Source organism: Vidua macroura, chromosome 12 (assembly GCF_024509145.1).
Source record: "Vidua macroura isolate BioBank_ID:100142 chromosome 12, ASM2450914v1, whole genome shotgun sequence".
Classification (NCBI taxonomy): domain Eukaryota; kingdom Metazoa; phylum Chordata; class Aves; order Passeriformes; family Viduidae; genus Vidua; species Vidua macroura.
This window is the reverse complement of record NC_071582.1, coordinates 19192872-19212784: the sequence shown is the minus strand read 5'-3', so window position 1 is coordinate 19212784 and position 19913 is coordinate 19192872. Positions and strand designations below refer to the sequence as shown.

At 40.8% G+C, this 19913-nt stretch overlaps 1 protein-coding gene across 7 annotated transcripts in view; it reads left to right on the top strand.

Annotated features, from left to right (window-relative positions):
- The window catches only part of CERS3 (ceramide synthase 3), a 44313-nt gene that overhangs the window by 1786 nt on the left and 22614 nt on the right, over positions 1-19913 (top strand). For 4 of the 7 annotated variants that reach the window (XM_053987948.1, XM_053987942.1, XM_053987946.1 and 1 more), the window contains 4 exons: positions 5001-5059; positions 13002-13184; positions 14662-14779; positions 16740-16858. In XM_053987948.1, coding sequence (XP_053843923.1) covers positions 13003-13184; positions 14662-14779; positions 16740-16858 — 419 coding nt within the window. In that variant the 5' untranslated portion in view covers positions 5001-5059; position 13002. Of the gene's footprint in view, positions 1-719; positions 922-4521; positions 4567-5000; positions 5060-13001; positions 13185-14661; positions 14780-16739; positions 16859-19913 lie in introns of those variants that run through there. The other 3 variants (XM_053987943.1, XM_053987945.1, XM_053987947.1) reach the window with 3 other exon arrangements.

The window sequence follows — 19913 nt, the reverse complement described above, 5'->3', positions numbered from 1 at the left end:
TCTCTTGACACTGATAGGATAAACTGAGTGGGAAAGGTAGAATGGTATGATAATTTTGGATAAGTCTTAGTCTTATTTGTCAGCGATTACTACAACTATGTAAGCTTTTATAAAGAATTTAGACAGAACAGTGTGTAGAATGTAGCAAGAAATGTAGGTGCCTGTAACCTGATTTTTTTAAATACAGCAAATCCAACTGCAGTCCAATTGTATTTAATTCTTACAGGCTTGAGGCTGATTGTGTACCCACCTGATTATTAGATGTATTAGAAATTGTGTTTTCCCTTCTCAGAAAGCCGTTGTTTTAATTCTCAGAATGTTTTAGTTGTAAAAGTGGGTAAACATAATTTGTGTCTGGCAATTAGATACCTTAATGTGTTGATATTTTACCATTTATGACCTGAGATGGAGTTAAATTGATGAGTTGAGTTTTTTTCATTGCACACAAGTTGAGGGTGAACCATGAAGATGGACTGGACTTCTTTGGCTGTATTGAGAAAACCAAGCACAAAAAAAAAAACACCTTGCTCAAGATTTGTGTTTTAATCAATTGGTGAGTGTAGAAAGTAGTTTGGTTAGGTTTTGGTTGGGTTTTTTCAATGATATAAAGTTTTTAGGCACAGCTGTTATTTAGTGTCCTAGAACAAATTAATTCAGCTGCAGAACCTGTTACCAATGTTAAATTAGAACTTGAGAATTGGGTCAGTGATTACCAGGACATCAATGCTGCTTATCTTTGGATATTGATAACTGTCAATTTTTCCTGTATTATTTCAAAGCAAGACACAAAACAATCAGGTGACCTGTGTGGATACAGTTTTCTATCTGAGGATTCCTCCTGAAATGTTCAGTTTGCCATTAATGCAGTTGTTTGGTGGAGTTTACCTTCAACATCAATAGAATAAGTTAAGCTTTAATGAGGTAAGCAGTTAGCACTAGAAGTTGCTTACAGGATGTGCTTTTTAAAAAGAACATTTTTTAAACTTTTTAACTGAATGCTTGTAGAGCTTGATTGCAGCTACAAATGAATCCAGGTGGTTCCACGATTGTGGTTCTTCAAACTGGATTTTCTCCAATATTTTTATGGCTGCTTTCCATTCTGCTTTTAAGACTTGTAGTACAGGTTTTAATCCTGTAATACAAGAATAAAAACCAACCTTGGGAACCTCTATACTTGCAGTATCCTTGTAGAGCTGGGAATAGGGAGCCTTGGTTGTTCCCTGGTTTATCACTGTAGGATAAGCTTTGTTTGTACTTCTTCCAGAGTCAGTCTGGGATGTTTTCTGAAGTCAGTATCAGAGATTTATCACAGTGTCAGTAGTAGTGAATATACTGTGGTCATAACAATGTTACTTCAGTGTGTTTTCCCTTAGAATTATCCTAATGAGTTTGTAAATTCTTGCTGTATTTTGTTCAACTCTTCTGGGCTGCCTGGTTCACTCTGAAACCTCGTTAGAAGGCGATTGTGTGTCAGAATGGATGGCAGGCAGTCTTTTACTGTCCCTACCTCCACAGCAGGCATGGAACCTGGACTTCCTTGAGAAATACCTCAGGGATTTAAGCTTTTCTAAGTCATTATCTTCTTAACTGTTGTGTAAATGAGTTTATTGCTGATAACTGACAGAGATGCCCTTTAATGGACCAGCTGGCTTGGTGCTGGGTTACATCATGAATGGAAGGAATAAAATATATTTTATGGTAAAAATCTTGCATGGAGAATTACAATATCCTTACTTGTTTCTGATTTCTACTTTCCCTGTACTGCAAAACATGAGTTTTGCCAATCAGCAGTGTCCTTTTAGGGAAATTTGAAAAAAAAATGTGAATTGTTAGAAAAAATAGCACAAGCAACCTCAAAAGCAAGCACTGCTGAATGTTGGCTTCCTTAAAGTTTGTAGGGAAGGTTGGGAAGGTTTGCAGGTCCGTATTCTGAAATTGTCAGGAATTGTAGCTGCTAATTGGAGTTGTCCAAGTATCTACTCCATCTCATCCTAGTTCTTGAGAGCTAAAAATTAATATTTTCTGTGGAACTCCAAACACATTCCAAATGTCTTAGCATTTGAGGAAGTAATAGCCACATATTAATACATGAATAATAATTTGAAGTCTATTTTGCAAAGGAATGTATATTGATTAAGTAAAAAAGATAAATGACAAAATCCTATTTCCACATTTCTTTCCTTGCTGGAAAGGAAAAAGCTTTATCTTCAAGTGTCACCTTCCAGGATTCGTCAGATTCTGGAGTGACTTTGTCACTACAGATCTTTCATGCAGGGATTTAACTGAAACAGAAATAATTGCTTTCTGGACATTTACCTCTAGTACTTGGCTTCCTTGATAAGATTTATATTCATCATGAAATTCATGCTTTTCTGCTGACACCATTACAGCTACTGTGCAAGTCAGGCAAAGACCCATTAAGCAGCAAATACCAAAATCAACCAAATTTTTAGAAAATTATTTATCTCCCCAAGGGAGAATCCAGTACTTGGTCACCTTCAGCAAAGCATTGATCCCTCTAAAGCAGAGTTTCTTGACCTCAGCTAAAATCACTGACCAGTGTGATGCCACTATTTTCTGTAATTGTCACTTAGAGCTGATGCATAAGTGGGAATTGCTGAGTGGGAAGCATCAAAGGAATTGGCTTTGTTTCACCAAGAAAATGCTCATATTTTATGTTTTCTATGGGTGGATAAAGATTGATGCTCCAAGAGTCTCCCAGCACTGTAATCAAACAATGTTTGCAGCATTGTTTTACATGCAAGTTGTTACAAATTGTTAAGGTTTCTTTTCATACTGTTGTTAAACCAGTGCTTCCAGCTCCAAGGATTCTTTTTTTTTAATCCTATGTTATTCCTAACTTGTTGGAAATGGTTTAAGAAACTCTCTGAGTTGATTGGATTAATTGTTAAATCTCTTATTGTTGCAGCCAGAAGATTGTGTGAATTATTCTCCTGCATTTTCAGATAGTGGCAGCACACAAGAGTGTTGTTTGGGTGAATTGGCAGTGCTGTAGGTGGAGAGGAAAACGTGACTTTTGCCTTTGCAAATGTACTGGGACAAACTTGGTGGAAGTTCCTTATGCAGATAAGCAGTTATATTTGTCTTTTCTGGTGTTTCTGGTTAGCAGAAAAGGGATTTTGACAAGTATAGACAAGTTGATGCTAAATCAAGGGAAAGGAAAAAAAGCCTTCTCACCAAGATAATTTAAAGACAAAACAATGAGTATTTTGCATAAAGAATGTCACAACCAAACTGTGAGCACATGAACTCTGCAGCAAATCACATCTCTGTGCCCCTGCATAGGAGAGGATTCTTAATTCCTGTCCAGGAGGCTTATTGATACAGGGTGTGTTCAGAATTTAAATGGACTACAGCCAGGGGGTTGTAAGAGAGCATAATTGTGGTGTTCCTGGCCTTGGTGGTTGAGTGTGTGAGAGAAATTGTTTGGAAGGCAGTCCCCAGGTCATGTCTTTTCCTGGAGCCTTTTTTCCTAAGGCATGTCCAAAGCCTATGGCAGAGTGGACCAGCAGTAGAGAGTGTTCCTTCCCTGCACTGACTTTATCCTTCCACTATTGCTCCTGACATCCTCTCTTCACCCACTTCATCCAAGTCATCTTCCTCCTTATTATTAAAGCCCAGATTCTCAAAGTAATGAATTTTCTTTCTGGCTAAAATTCATGGGAATCAAGTTCTGAAACAATAATTTCGAAAGATTTAATTGATTTGATGATTTCAACCTGTGCAATGGCATTTGTGGATGATAAATACCTATTGCCTTAATGGTTGCTGCATTCAAAATCAAATATTTAGTCTTTATTTATGACAGATGGCATTACTAATTAATTAGTAACGAGCCTCTCCTTAGTGAACCTCTCCCTGTAAGGATCTGGATTATGAATGAGGTCATACTAGGAAGAAACATCTTGAGGAAAAAGCTTTTTGAGACTTTTTCATTCCTTTTTATGTAAGGGAAGGCTGGCATATTAGGAGAAGGTGTGAATTCCTGTGAAAAGAAGGATCTTAGCTTTTAAACTACAGATTGCAAGGTTTTGAATTATGATACTGTGACATGTGACTTGGAATGATTCCTTTTCAGGCTTTTGTTGATTCTTGAGGAGAAGAAAGAACAGGAATGTCAAGGTTTTTTACTTTAATCTTGAATGAATTCTTGATGGCAAGGAGATGGGTTTCATCTCCTTGAAGAGAGAATTCAGAGGGCAAATGATTATTAGATCAAATTGATTCTTACCTTTCCTCCATGTATACATATGACTGAGATTTGATTAACACTGCCATTGAGACAATCAGGTAGCAAAAATTGTTAGGTACTAACAGACAGTATATTTAGAACATTGATTTTTGGCTCCCCACATTACTTCCAGAATTTTTTTTTTTTTTTTTAATTGAGGGAAACAAAAGAAACCCTATGGGGTTTTTGGGATGGTTTTGGGGTTTTGATTTTTTTTCTTCGCCCTCTGCAGGTGCCGCCACACACAACAGCTCTGATTCTAGAAGTTTAAGATTTAATACAGTCTCAAAGACTTGCCAGGAGGGTTTTCTCTAGTGAGAAAGTTTACTAATACTATAAACTCTCTTATGTAACTGCTTGGAACCTCAGCTGAAAGCTCACACCCACAGTGTGGATTCACTGTAATTTATTACATGAATTCAGCTTGCTGGAAAAGAAGGAGGCACATTTTGTGACGTTTTCTGAAAGAAGTGAATTTTTCTTACTTTGTTGTAATACTTTTTTTTACTGGGAACTTATACATAATTCCCAGTGATATGTAAAATAATTGAGTCAAATGCATGTCTCCATTATCTAGCTATATTTAGTTATATTATTGTATTTAGTTATATTAAAGTGTCTAATTAATGAGTAGATATTATGCTGCAAGTAAGGAATAGTAGCACTTAAACTTTCTAAATTTTTACTTTCTCAGTGAGACGTGCAGACTAAGGTATTTTTTGGTTTGATTTTTATTTTTTCTTTGCAGCATTCAAATGTAAGACTCCTGAAGGATAAGCACTCTGGAGGTGCAGAGATAATTGTAAGGTCAGTGGGCACTTTAATCAAGGGGGTATGATTAGCTTGTTATTTACCATAGAATATCTTTAATCTTGTAATAATATCCTATGTAGGTGGTGCCAGCCTAACAAATGCTGCTCAAAAGGGGTGTAAAAACATGTGTTCCCTTTTTTTCTTTTGTAGCAGTCCCATGTTCACTCCAGTCAACCAAACTTTTTTTTTTTCTTTTTGCAATCTATTGTAACAGTGAAGAAATTGTGGTTTTAAGCATAATAAAGGTATGGCTGCCAATTACCTCTTCCATTCCTGGCCCAGCATTGGCCAAGTGATGTATGAATCAGCTTGCTCTAGGCTTTCCTAATTGGCAGAGAGTTCCTAAATCTTCTGCTTGGTTCACAGCAGTGGTTCATTCAGATGTGGGAAAGTTTGGAGATATTTAAAGCAGCAGCCAAAGCATAATCTTTTCTGAAATACTCTTTCATGTTTAATGTTTCTCTGGTGCACCAGGTTATTGAATACTGCTCCCAGTTCTATGGAAGGACCAAAGACTTGCAATAGCTGCAAGATAGAATACCTAAAATTAAAGGAATGCTGTATGAAGAAGCCCATGGTTTTCTCATGAAGGGAAATAAATGAAGAGGTTCCAGATATTGCCTGGGTCACATCTTCTTTCATGGCAGGCTTATAGATTCAGATGGAAGTTTCAATATGCTCCAAAGGGGTTGTGGGAAGGAAGGCCTGCAGGAGGGAACCTCTCCACTGTTATTCCCATAGATGCCTTCTGTGGTTTAAGAAGTCTTGGAGCCCCAAAGTACCGAGGCCTTACCAGTTACTATTCTGTATTTCTTCCATGTTTGTGCTCTCCCACAGCCATCTGCTCCTGGCTCCCTTCTGACAGAGTGCTGGCTGAGATGGAGCTTTGGCTCAACTCTGACAAGTCTGGTCCCATTTCCTGGGTTGCTGTTTGCTGACTGCAAGCAGGAAGAAAAGGCTAATAAAAGGTTCTCTGCTCCTGGCTCCTCTGTGAGGTTCTCTTCTCCACATTAATGTGTCCACCAGAATGTAAAGTAATGCCAGCACTTCTGAAGGCTGTTATTATTTGAAACTGGGGAGAGCTGCTGAGGAATGACTTTCAATTCCTTGATTGCTTAGTCATGGAATTAGAAAAGAAATTAACAATCAGGTTAAGTAAAACTGCCATGTTTCTATGGTATCTCTAACCAAACACACGTTCAGTGTGTGCTTTCTTCTGCTTTAAGAATTTCAGAAATTCCGTTTTAGATCTTCTGAGGAGCTGGAGCACTTGTTGTAAAACATTCATCAGTTGATTGAGGCAGGAAGTACTGCTGAGAGTGCTCAATAGGAGTAGAAACCTTTCTCTAACTTTATTCAAAACCCCACACTTCATGTAAAACCTGTCAGAGTGAAGTGATGTTTTTGGTGCTCCCTTTTCAGCACCCTCAGCAGGCTCAGCATCCTCCCGTGTGTGTGGAGCAATTTACAGTGAGACAAATTCTCATCGTGCAACAGAAGCCACGTGACTTCAAACATTTCTTCATCTGCTGTGTTGAAAGGAGCAGGGAAGGCACTGGCACTGCTGCTGCCGAGTTTCACGGGGTGATGTGGATGACATCAGGATTGCCTTCAGTCAGAAATCTTGAAGTGCAGCTTTGCTGGGTGGGTCTCAGAAGAATTTGAAAGGGTTCTGGAGATAGGGTGTGTTTACCTCGGTCAGAGTAGTGAGTGTGATGCCTCTTCCCTGCTAATGTGCTTATGGTCTCTTTGACTGCAACATCTGAAAGGTAAGAGTTCCTTTTCCTGCCCTTTTTTTCCTGCCCTGGTCCATTTTGCTGGGTTTTTTCCCCCCTGTCCTCACATCAGCCTGTGTCCTGATTTGTCAGCATGTGCTGGTCTTTAACATTGTTTTATATGGGAAGAGTAGAGTAACTCCTATGAGTAGTCTTCAGATAAAGAATGGAATGACATTAATGAGATTTTATATTTTGCCACTAAGTATTCCAACCTATGAGAACTGCTTTCTATTGAAAGAAAAAAAGACAATACAGGTTACAGTAGTAGCTTTGCCTTTCTACTTTTTGTACCATTGTCCTGTTAAGTACTTGTAACAGCACTTCGTTCTGAACTGGGAGGAAATTTTCTTAACGGGAATAAATGTTAACTAATTATTTAGATGTGATTATATAAGAGAAAAAAAAAACCTTGAATTTGAGTAGTTTGTAAAAGCTACTTCTAAATTTTTTCTATGTAAAATGCTAAGAAAAAAAAAAAGTCCTTTAAGAAATTCAGTTTAACAGAGGTTTGGTGTTTCTTTTTTTTTCTTTTTTTTATAAGACTTATCTTTTGAAGCTCTGAAGAAGCTTGTGCTATAAATAACACACCTAAACAAGCTGCCAGAGAGGGTTATTTCATAGTAACACCACAACATTCAGAGGGAAGAACCCCAATCATATTGTTGCAATGTATCTCTATTTTTCACTACCTTCCCAGCTCAGCCCTTCAGCTGGCTGCCACGGCTGATGAAGAGGCTGTGCTTTAGCTGAAAATTTCCCTTGCATTTGTTAGGACATGAAAAAGATGGCAAAGTGGCTGAAATAATGAAAGACCAGCTCCATTCTGGCTCCTCCTCCAGGTGTCTTTGTGGGTGGGGAATGTCTGGGCAGGTTGAACTGCAGAGGAGGGATAACCAGGAGGGAGCTGGGAACCCCAGGGAATGGGGGTGCACAGCAGGCTTGGCTCAGCTGCTGGCTCAGGGTGCTGTGGAGATCAATAGATGGCCAAGTGTGAGCCCCTGGTGCACACCATGGCTGAAGGTTCTCTAGCAAACAGAGCTCTCCAGAGTGCAAATGCACCAATCCTGTCCCTTCCCTGCCTTCCAAGGGCTAATTTAAAACCTTGAGTCATTCACTGGAGGTGGAAAAGGCAAGAGCCTCTCCACCCTCAGGTCTCCTCCGTGCTTTTCACTCTTCTGCTGCCTCCACATGCTCTGTGCTCCCACTGCTTGTCCTGACCTCTGTGTCCCCTGTGCTGCTCAATTCTTCTCTGCCCTTAACTCTCACCTTAAATAAGTGACACAGCTCTGGTAAAATCTCCATTATGTAGCTTAGCATTTTAAGTTAGACTTCAAGTTTGTATTTCAAACAAAGCTTTGGTAAGCTGCAAGAAAAGAATCCTTTTTGCATCTTTCCCCAGTAGTGAAAATTTGAAGAAAAGTCTCATAATTTAAAAGATTTTTCTTTATATTCTGATAAGTGTTACTAAGTTCTCAAAGCAACAAGTGTTGTTCCTTTAGGTTCAAACTTTTTGTGACTTAATCCTCTATTAAGAACCTCTAGCTTGGATAGGGTTAGTTTGTTTTCCAACAACTACTTTTTATCTAAAATCGTTGCAGTTACTTGAGTTATTTCATAGCTCTTTATTCCACTCTGTTCATGTTATGGATTTTAAAAGCTTAAAAGTGGACATAGTTTGCACTGTAACTGTACAGTGAGAGAACTGTATTTCACTTTCCTCAGCAGCCTGCCATCACCTGAAACCATTTTAGCTGCTCAAAAATTATTTACCTTTAAGTAGACGGAGAGCATGGTGACTTTCACCCTGAAAATGAATTATTTCAGAGAAGTCTGATTCACTTTTTTGTGGTTTTGTTTTCCTCTCAGAGTACAGGGAAAAATAAAACCTCACTTGCCACCTTAATTGAGATTTATTCAAAGTGCTATTTTTGCCTGCTCAGTATAGTACCCAAGTTACAAGGTAATGTGAAAGAACAGTAAAAAGTAAAATGCTGCAATTTCCCTGTAACGAGGCACTTAAAGTGTTTACAGTTGAGATTTGTACAAGCCAGGGAGTAAATGTGAAGTTAAAGTTCTCACAGCAATCTTAATTCAGCTGTTTGAATTCAGTATTTTGGGGTTTCATTGTAAGAAGCTCTGAGTCCAGCAACTCCTTTATTCTCTGCTGCCCCTGCTGCTGTGTGGGCTGGGAGAGGTGTCAGCCACCCCTGCCTCAGGTTGTGCAGAATTCCACTGGAATCCTGTTTTCCCACTGGCACAAACAAGGTGAGACAGGATGCAAAGAGGTGGCAGCATCAATCCAACATTCTTCCTTCAGTCCCTTCCTCCACAAACCACAGGTCAGTGTGCAGGACCCATCTCTGCTCAGCTGTTTCATGGTGGTAGATGCAGTTGGGATTCTTCACACAATGTCAAAAAAAAAAAAAAAAGTCTGTAGCAGAACACAAATCTGCAGCTGAAACTTCTGTGTTAAATCCTGGAAATATTGCTGAGTCTTAAGCAAAACCAAAGCCTGTGATACGGTGGATCTGATCTTTATTTGCTCTTTTAAACCACTTTTATTTCATGTTGAGAATGAACAGCTTTGCTATCTCTTTTGATATCTGAGGCTTCATTTTTTCCCAACAGTCACTGCACCAGCTTTGCCAGTTTTGCCATATTATGAGGGGAATAGGAGAATTATGTTCTTCTTGCTTTTTGCTGATTTCAGTCTTTCCCTGTTACACCTCTGGAGCCTCACTGAGGAGACAAAGGGGATGCTTAGGAGAATTAAGGTTACGTTCACTTGCATGTTTGTGTTGTTTATCCATTGGGTTTTGTAATTTATTCAGTAAATAAGGATAGGAAATCCTCCTAATACATCCTGCAAACCTGGATATCTCCTTCTCTTAGTCCTGGCTTTGCAAATGCAGTTTTCAAGCAAGAGCTTTTGTACAGGCAATACAATCAAAGCTTTGGCTCAGCTTCTTTTTATTAATTCCTCAGACTACGGCAGCCAGAAATTCCACTTCAAAGCAGCTCCTGAATTTGTTTTGCAAAATGCAGCCACACAGCTTTTGTCAACCTCAAATTTGCCCCTTTATTTTTTCTTTGCTTAATATCATTAAAAATATGAGGGCTTTTTTAATTGAATATATCCAGGATCCAAGAAACAGCACTTTGAAAGAAACTTCACATTGGTACTTGCCAACTGTGTGGGCTTTCCTTTAATTATAAAGGATGCAGTTCCTGAAGTAATCATTCCTGATTTTCCTGTTTTGCACTAGCCCATTAAAAGTAGATTAAGCTACAGAGGTGATCCTTCTGTAGCAGAGAGGTGATTTGATTTCTTTACTGGGAGTATTTAATCCCCGAGGTGCAGAGGACCTTCAGTTTTTAAAAAATATCTTTATTTTTGACTGACTTTTAGCCCTTTCCAGAGCAAGAATTCCAGTTTTTCCAGTGGAAGTGCTCCTGGCAGTGCTGGTCTGTGGATAGGGATCTGGGAAGAAGCAGAGGTTTTTCACCCTAGGCTGGGCAGAATGAGTCACTCACTGCTGGACTTCTCACTCCTGCTTGCTTGGTGCTTCCACAGGCTGTGAGGAGAAGCTCTGAGCTCAGCATTCAGCAATAGGAGCTTTAGGCTGGGTAGGACTTAAAGTTTTTAGTTAGAGCTGGTCCCAAATCAGGCCAAGCTTGACCTTTGCATCTGCTGCCTATTCTTTGAAAGCAGCATTTGCAGGGGAGAAAACTTGTGACAGTTTGTGCAAGTAAAAAGCCATCTACTTCTGAAATCCAGTTTCTCCAGCCTGATCCCAGCACTGGCACTGGTGGCCAGAGCTGCTCCCTGCTGCTGCCTGATTTGCTGCAGTGAAAACATCCAGTTTAAGGATAATGAAACTTAAGAACAGCCTGCAGACAGATTTGGAATCTCATCATTGGTTTTGTCAGAATCACTTGGGCAATGTTCCTCAAAGATGGTCTAACCCTCATGGGCCAGTCCTGGTACAAATACAGGGATTACAGAAGGAAGAGTTTCAGAGAACCCACCTTTTGATGAATCTGTTTAGTGATTGTGAGGAAAGATTTCCCCTGAAATATGTGAACTCTGGATCAGACCTCAAATCCCAGAATCCCCTTCTATTTTAAGATTAGGCATGTACTTATGAGCTTAGTTTAATAGTGCTATATTAACTAGTTTAATAGGTAATCATATGGTGAGGCATCCATGTGTGGAAGAAAACCATCAATTAGCGAAATCCCAGGAATCCAATAAGAAAATATGCACTACTGGGCTTTTCTAAGGTTTAAATGTTTTGGGTGCATGTTCAGCCCCAGCCCATCTGACCACAAGGCAACTGTGAGTGCTCCTTCCACTGTGCCTTAACAGACTGGCCTGTTTTAATTACAGATGGGATAGCTTGCAGTGCACAGTCTAGCTAAAAAATATAGATATATTAGGAACCAGAACTGTGTAACAAGCCTCTCCCTTGGTCTTCTATTGTCTGCAAGCCTTTCTGTCTGACCCAAAATGTCATGTTTCACAGCCCTGCTTCATTAGGATGGCGCCTGCAAGCTGCTGTTTAGGGTCTGTTAGCAGCCCCAGCATAAATCCCCACTTCCAGGAGTTTATAATGCAGCAGTAAAACATTGCTCTAGGCTGGAACTTGGCATATAAAGTCTCTCAGGAACAATTGTGATTTCCCCCTCCTTTATTTTTACATTTGCTTATACACACACAATTCATTGAGGAGGTTTTTACTGTCCCCTTCCTGCATTTAAAAAGATTAAATGGCTGGGTTATTAATAGTTCAATTTTGGCTACTGTGCTTGGCCAGTCAATGGATCTGCAGTGCTGTTAACCAGCTCTGTTTGATGGGTGCAGGTCACTGTTTCACAAAGCTGCTCCAAGCTTAGTGGAAACAGCCCATTGTGGACCAGCAATGGCTATTTGGCTGTTAATTAACATGGGCTCCAGTGTTAATTAAAGCTGTGTCTGGGCCTGGGGTGCTCTGGGCATGGTGTCCTGAGCCAGATGCAGGCACATCTAAAACCCTGGAAGATGTTTCACAACTAAAACCCTGTGTTCCCTGGAAGAACATGGCAAGGGCTGAAGTGCTGCCTGACCTTGACATGGTTTGATCACAACTCATGATCCTGTACAGAGATATTGCTGGGAGATCTTCTGATGAGATAAAGATTTGGTTGAAATCATCTTCCCAGCTCAACTGTTTCCTCATCAAGTCTATGTTTCAATGAAATAATTTATTTCAAGTTTACTATTCCTAGAAATCATGGAAAAATTATGTGTTTCAGCCTTATGGGAAATGTTATAGTAACTTCTATTTTTCTTCAACATTAGGATATTTTTATAGGATATATAACCTATTTGTACTGTGAAGTCTTTACAAATAAATAAGAGAGAACAGCAATTTCTAAATATATAATGTAGACTGCAAAAATTAAAAAGGAGGCTTTTGCAAGAATTAAATACTTTAGTCAAAGTGAATTTTTTTTCCTTCCAGGACTTATTTTAGACATTTGTTCCTGATCTAGGTTTTGGTCACAGTTAAATTATATTATTTCCCGCAATTCCCAGAAAAAGCTTGCTATGCACTGTAATTTTTTTCCCACTTGTTCCTGTGCACAGGTGTTTGCAAAATCAGGGTATATTTCCATTAGCATATTAGACAGCAGTAATTCATCAGTACAATGTCCTCATTACTATGGAATTGAGGCACACCCTGGACCTTCTCATCTGTTTTCCACTCTTCCTCCCACTTACATTTAATTTATAAAGGCAGCCTCAGGAAGATCAGTTCTCATTAGTATGAATATGATAGATAATACATGAGTGTTGCAGGAGATTTGACCAGGTACTCAGCAGTGCAGTGTGAGTGACTGGAAGGAGGCAGCAGGTACCTCCCTGTGCACATTTCAAAGGCCCTGTATTGCTTTATATCAGATCAAAATTTGGCTTTATTATTTTATCTTCTGCTGGTTTATAATCCCACCTCCTTGGTCTAAACCAAGAGGATTTTAATTTCCTGTATGATTTTTTTTCCCCTGAGAACACTGACTTTACTGACTTTACACAAAAAGGCTCAATATGGGGTTTTTTCATGCATTTTCTCTTTAATACATGAGGAATAAATTAAATTCTCTCTTTATTTACTCAGCATGGCACACATACTAAAGACACTCAACAGCTGGTTCTGGTGGGAGAATATCTGGATGCCCATCAACTGCACATGGGCAGATTTTGTAGACCGTGATGGACTTGTGTTTCCCAAACCACATCAGTTGTATGTCACAATCCCATACGCTTTTGTATTGCTGATCATCCGATTCTTCAGTGAAAGGTAAGAAAGGGAAATGCAATTTGATGCTAATGTTAATCCTCATTAATGCTGAAAGTGAGATATCTGTAGATCAATGTTATGTTTTATAAAGGAGGATTAGTTTGGTGGTTCACTAGGAAGATCTAGTACAGATAACACAGCAGGTGAAAAATGGGGAAATATTTTCATTATTAGGTACGTGTGGCTGTGGCCCAATCCAGAAGGGAAATATTTCTATCCAGCTTTTCTAGAGCAGCATTTGGATGCTTCTGATGATCTCCTTTCACTAGAGATACAATTCATTCTAAACCTTTTGGGCTTCCTTTTTCTCTTTCAGTGGAAGGATTGAGAGATTTGTCCTCTCAACCAAACCTCTCACTTGGTCCTGCACCAGAACATTTGTGTGAGGTTGATAGACCCCAGGTGTCTCTCTTTGGCCAAGCTAAGCAGACTGGAGGGATCTCAAAGTTTCATGTGAATATTTTATGCAGATCTAGTAAAGCTAGTTGCTTTTTTCCCCTGCACTTTGGCACCAAAAAATGGATTGCTTCTGCAGCTGGAATCTTAGGGGACAGGCAGAGGTTGGCTCCCCAGAAGAAAGCTACAATCTTGTTAAGATTTGTGGTGTTTTGACTTATTTGTACCTTTTTTGCTTTCTTTTCTTTTCTTTTTCCTCTAAAAGATGTGATTAGTAGGTTTTTGTAATTATTTCAGGACAGAATGAGGAAATTTGGAATGTCCTAAGTTGGACAGACTTAAACCAGAAGCAGATAAGATCATTCATGCTGGAAATAAAAGTAATTTGGATCATATGTTCATAACCATTCCCAATGTGTCTCACTGCAGTGCTGAGGGTAATTAGCCCACACATCTGGCTGCAGTGAGCCTGGGGAAAGCTGACCACTGCTCTGAGTAATGAGGAATCCATGGCTCATGGCAGCAGGAAGGAGGGGCCTTTCCTGAACACCCTGCACAAGCAGCAAGGCAAAACCTTTGGCGTGCTCTGCAGCGATTTGGGTTGGAAAAGGGAAGGGAAAGAGAATGCATCAGTCCCAGGGAATGGCTGTGTGCCACAGGCTGGATCCAGTGTGGCTCAGTGGTGGTGGCCCAGTGAAGAAGGTGCCAAGGGACTTTGCCCCTGGGAGGAAGTTGCCCAGTAGCAGTGCCTGAGCTCACCTGGAGAGAGCGTCCGGTCTTCCTTCACTCAACTCCAACACTCCTCTGATGGCCACAAAAGTCAGGATGTTTCCTTGAGCTTAACAGCATTTCATGGCCACAAACTGCATTCCTTGGGTCTTCTTTGTTGTGTGACAGCAGATAAACTGTGGTTCCCTCTTGGGATTAGCTAGAGGGAGATCCCTTTCTCCTCAGTGCACTGGCACATTCTATAGCAGATGAAATTGCATCCAATTTGTTTTCTTCATATCCTGGCATGAGAACAGCCAAGGTCTTGTAACTGTGTTGTATTTCTAAAGCTTTTTATACTTTTTGTTTTCAGATATGTTGCTAAACCTCTAGCAAAAGCCTTGGGTATAAAGAATGTAAGACGTGTGAAGCCACAGCCTAATCCTGTGTTAGAGAGTTATTTCCGGGAGTGCTCAAGACAACCATCCCAAGTAAGGATTCTCATTCTTTCAAACTGGTTTTGCTTTTGGAAAATCCCACTCTTACTGTTTCAATCAGCTCTCAGCAATGACATCATGGGACGAGTTCCAGCTGATTGACAGATGACTTAATTTATTTGGGTTTTTGTTGCTGTTCTGCTGACAAGGGTATATGGCATCCGAAACAGAAAATATGTTGAAGATGTTTAATTTTCTGGCATGCTGTTCTAGGTTAGATTGTTAATAATATTTCCAGTGAAGATTAGTGTTCCATCTTTAACTCATTCTGCCTGGAGAAAACTTCAGCTGATGTCTGTTGTTGGAAAGCAGGATCGTATTTACTGCAGGCAGTAAGATCAGAATGCTGCCATGGAAGCCTTTTGATCTGTTATGTTGCTGCATACTTAATCCTGGCTTATGTGAGAAAGAAAAGCAATCCTTCTACTACCATACTGTTTGTTTTTAAAATTGAACAAGGGAAAAAGACTGGCCAGTGCTTGTCACCTGCAAAAATGAGGCCATTACTTTTTTCATGGCAGGCAAGTATTTTGCTGTGAGTGCAGCCACAGGAAGTTCCCTTGCTTGACTACAGTTCCCAAACAATTGCAGATTTCCTACACTGGTCTTGAAAAGAAATATGTGCTTTCTGGTAATGAGGGATTTTGATAATTATTGATAGGGGAACTTGGCATTCTATCCCTAACTCTGCTATTCTTTTATTGTGTCTTTTGCCTGATAACATTGGGAATAGATGCATGGGTGTTCACACACGAGCTCTTCTCTCTTTGGGCAAGCATCCCGATCTCAGTTTCATTCCTTTCTTCTGCTTGAGTACAGTTGGCCATTTGATTTCTGAAAGGAAGCACAGCATTTTCAGACTCCTCAGAGCATGGGAAAGATTCAAGCTGCCTCCTTTAGGTGTCCAGCTTGGGGACCAGCGTGCCTGGGAAAGCCTGGCTGGCAGATGAGGGCCTGTGGGCTCTGTTGTATGGAAACAGAGTCGCTGTTCCTGCACGTCAAGTGGAGAGCTGGGAGCCAGCTGGGTGGGCTGGACACAGTGGCTGTTTGCACTCCAGCCCTCCCTGGCAGCTCAGGTGCCTTTTCTCACATTCCAGAGGTTTTCCTGAGGGTAGGAGACTCCCTGGTCTGGCCTCACCTCGGTGGAGGCAGCTGCTGCCACCCACTATTTGCATACTGCCCTCGGGAGGAAAGAACTTCCCCAGGGATGAGCCAAACACTCTCCTTGCTCCTGAGGCAGCCCTGGGAGGTCATCCCACACTTCTGCACTTGGGGATGGAGGAGAGGGAGGAGGCCCACAGACTGCTGCATGTGGGGCACTGAGCTCCCCAAAATGCAGGAATGTCACTCCTTGTGCTGGGCACGGGCTGGCCTGGCCACCTTGGGAGCACAGGGGATGCAGAGACCCCAGGTGTGGCAACCCCATGGCCAGTGCAGTTCTAGGCCCTGCTCCACCCCCAGTTTAGTTCTGGTGCTGGAGAGGGACACTCTGGACCTTGCTCAGGAGGACTGGCTTGCTTTGGATTAGAGAACAGAGCTCAGGTCACTTTAATTCCAGGCCACTTTTCATCTGTGAGACTCATATATAAACAAATTTTAATATTTATAATTAGGTAAGATATTAGGTGCCATGTCCACGTCTGTTCAAACATGGCACTTCCACCTCCAGCCTAAGCTCTCATCTAACAGTAAAAGTTGCATCTCTGAAACTCTCAGGAGTGACCACAATAGAACAGGTTGTGGATCTGTTCATTTTGTGCCTGCTTTATTTATATAAATAAAAATCCAGGGTTTCTGTGAGCATTACTCAAAAATACCCTCCCATGCATATTTAATATTGGTAATATTTTTAAATGAAGACCTTGCAACAGTGGGAAGCTGCTCTGTGAACTACAAAATAAATGAAAGTGACACTGGAGTGCATCTATTGTTAACACTGTTCCATTTCTTGCAGTCAGAGATCAAAGGCCTTGCCAAAAAGTGCAACTGCACCGTCCATTTGGTGGAGAAATGGTTCAGGAGACGGCGAAACCTGGAGATCCCAACAGTGCTCCAGAAATTCCAGGAAGCCTTGTAAGGAAAGACAATGCTTTTGGTTATCATTGCTTTACTCTTTTGGAAAAAATTTATTGAGGTCCCCCCTTCCCAGAAGGCTGGGTCTGCCTGATGAGGGTTTTGGTTTCTGAATGCACAAACAAGTTGAAAGGATTTAGTAGCATTTCTCCAAATGATGGTTACAAGTTTAGGTTAACTGTTTCTCCTGGGGGAAAAAAAAACCAAACCACACCTTAAAATATTTTACAGTTTTCTTCTCTTTAGAATAATGGATTTGTAGACTCCTGGTACAAGGTGTAAGATGAAAACATGCAGAGAATAGGAAAATATTTTCCTGTCTGCCAGTAATCATAGGGGAGCAGCAATGCTTACCCTGGTGTATGTTTGTACCCATGCTGTCATTTTGGGATGCTGTCATGTGTACCAAAGTCAGTTCAAGAGCAGGAATTGTGGCATCCAGACTGAAGGACATGTGTCACAGCTTGATCATGGGATACTGTGTGAAACAGGAACTCAAACTCACTGCTGAGAGTGGGCCAGTGAGCAGCTTTGAGTGAGAGTAATGAATATGTAACGAGTTTCAAAACCTCCTGCATATGATTTTTCACTTATGTGTGAGAACTTCCTCATACCTAAACACTTTAAGTGTGATCTAAAATCTCACACAAATTGCAAATCCCCAAATGGCCACAGCTCATCCCTTTTGGGTACTGACATTAACTGTACTAGTGCAAAGCACTTTCAAATACTCTGTGTATTTGGCTTTTCATTAGCATAATTACATAGGCAAAACTTCACCTGATTATAATATTGAACCTCTGTAACTGTAGATCAGCTTAAGGAATGAGGGTTAAAAGTACAGCACAGAGCTCAAAGTCGAGTACTTTATCAAGATGATTTCCAGTGTTAATCAATGTGATGATGATTTAGTGGTGTCCTCTGTCAGACATAAATCCAGATGATAGACAGAGGTGTGTCTCTTTGAAGTCTGAGCTGAGTAAACTCTCCTGTCATGGTTTATGTCTGCTGTTGTTTTGGGGATCAGTTCATTTGGTTTCACAAGTGACAATAAGATTTCCTGCTATTGCTAAAAGACCTGCCTGCCATGCGTGCCTGTGTCTAGTAACACACAGCTAAAGACTGAAATTCCAACTTGCTTGGCAGCTTGAGTGAGAATGAAGCAAACAGGTTACTCTTGTGCAATTTTGTGAACCTTGCTCTGCTCTTTGTCAGTGAATTTAATTGAATATAATTCTCTAGGCAAAAAAATGAGGAACAGAGTTATTCTACTCTAGTAGTCAGTGTTATGAGCGTTATGAAATTTTTTTAAAGTCTGCAATCTCCAAGATCTTTTTTCTGAATCACAAGGAAAATCTGATGAGCCAGATCTAAACCATACTTATTCTATTAGTGCTCCCAGTTAAGCAACTCTGGGGTTTGGAAAGCCCTTTGCATGAAACCTTCACTGCCTTGTAAGACTTACCAGCCCTTAACTTCCCCTACAAAGTTCTTTTTTATTACATTCAGTTCAAGAGAAAAGATTCCTGAAGTTAAACCAGAAAATCCTCCTGCATAGCTGTTGTTCAGTGCTCTCTCTGGTGGCCAGGATCAGAGTTTAAAAGGCACTTGAGTAAAATTTGGTGAATTTGGATGAGTTTTACTTTAGGTTTTATTCACCAAATTCATAAAGAAGCTTGGCTAAATAAAAAACGAGGCAGTGCTCTGGCAGCCTTGCACATAGAATGAGTTCATGTCAAGTGCTGTTTATTGCCAAATGCATTCAATAGATATTTGTAGGGCTGGGGAGTAATGGCACAGTCTTGTAGGTGCTCTGTGCTTTGAATCTGATTGGAAAACACCACTTGCACTTTACAACCAACACAGAATCAGTTCTGCCATACTCACTGGCCCACTCACACCTTGTTTGGAATGGGAGGCATGAGGGCAGAAGCAGCTGCTGTGTAAAGTCTGTGCCATGCCACAGTGTTGTGTTTTCCAGCATTTCTTGGTTAACTCTGAGCCAGGTATTACTTGTGGTTTCCACTGTGGAATTTCCACCATGTACCTCTGTGCTTTTCCTCTTCATGCAGTGCTTGTTGTGTAGTGTTGTTTTCAAATCATCTGAGGAAAAATAGTTTAAAGTTGAGAAGAAAAACAGTTGTTTATCACATGTGTATCAAGTGTCAATTTTGTAATTATTTTCCTGACTTCTTTCTCAGGTGTGAGACACTTTATTTTGTCTCACCTCCAATATTCCAGGCCCTCATTTTTGTTTGTTCTTTTTTCTCATAAAACACTGTCTCAGCCTTTGAAAATCTCATTCTTTCTCCTGGAATATCAACCTCCAGGAATGTAGGGCTCAGAAAGTAGGGGCTGCTTTTACCACAGACGTTCTCCTCCTCTTCTCTCATTTGGCACTTCATTAACACTTGCCAAAGACCCCAGTCTCATCTTCTACATCTCTCAATCCCTTGCTACAGTGTTCTTGTGGTGCTTTCTCCTTTTCAGTGGGTTTGGGTTGTCTGGGAGCTGCTTGCTGCTCTCCTCTGGGATACCTCTCGTTCTAGAACAAGTTCTCAGCAGGTCTGGGGCCATGTGCCTATCCCTGTCCCAGCCTTTCTTTGCATGTCAAGTCCTGCACTGTTTTCCTACTGGACTTGCAGAGCTGCTTAGGGGAAAGGTCAGGCTTCTTCCTGCCGAGGGGAAGAGTGGGAAGGAAGGAGTTTTACATCACCTGTAGAGGTGGGAGTGGGAATGCTTGGGCTGAGGCTGCAGCCACACCCAGTCCTAGGGACAATAGCTCCCACACAGGCTCCAGAGTCATCAGGAGCCGATTGCTGGCTCCAAGTCGCAGCATCCTGCTCTGAGTCCTGAAAGCAACAGCACAGTCCACTGAGATGCTCAAGAGCTTTTTCCCTTTGCTGACTTAGCAGGCTGATGGTGCAAAGCTGGAAGGTTTATCTGCCTTGCTGGATATCCATTTAATCCACAAAAAGCTTAGATCAGGCTAAATTCTGGCACATCTAGTCAAAGATGAGGTTATAGTTAATTGAGACCTTGTAGCAAGATATAA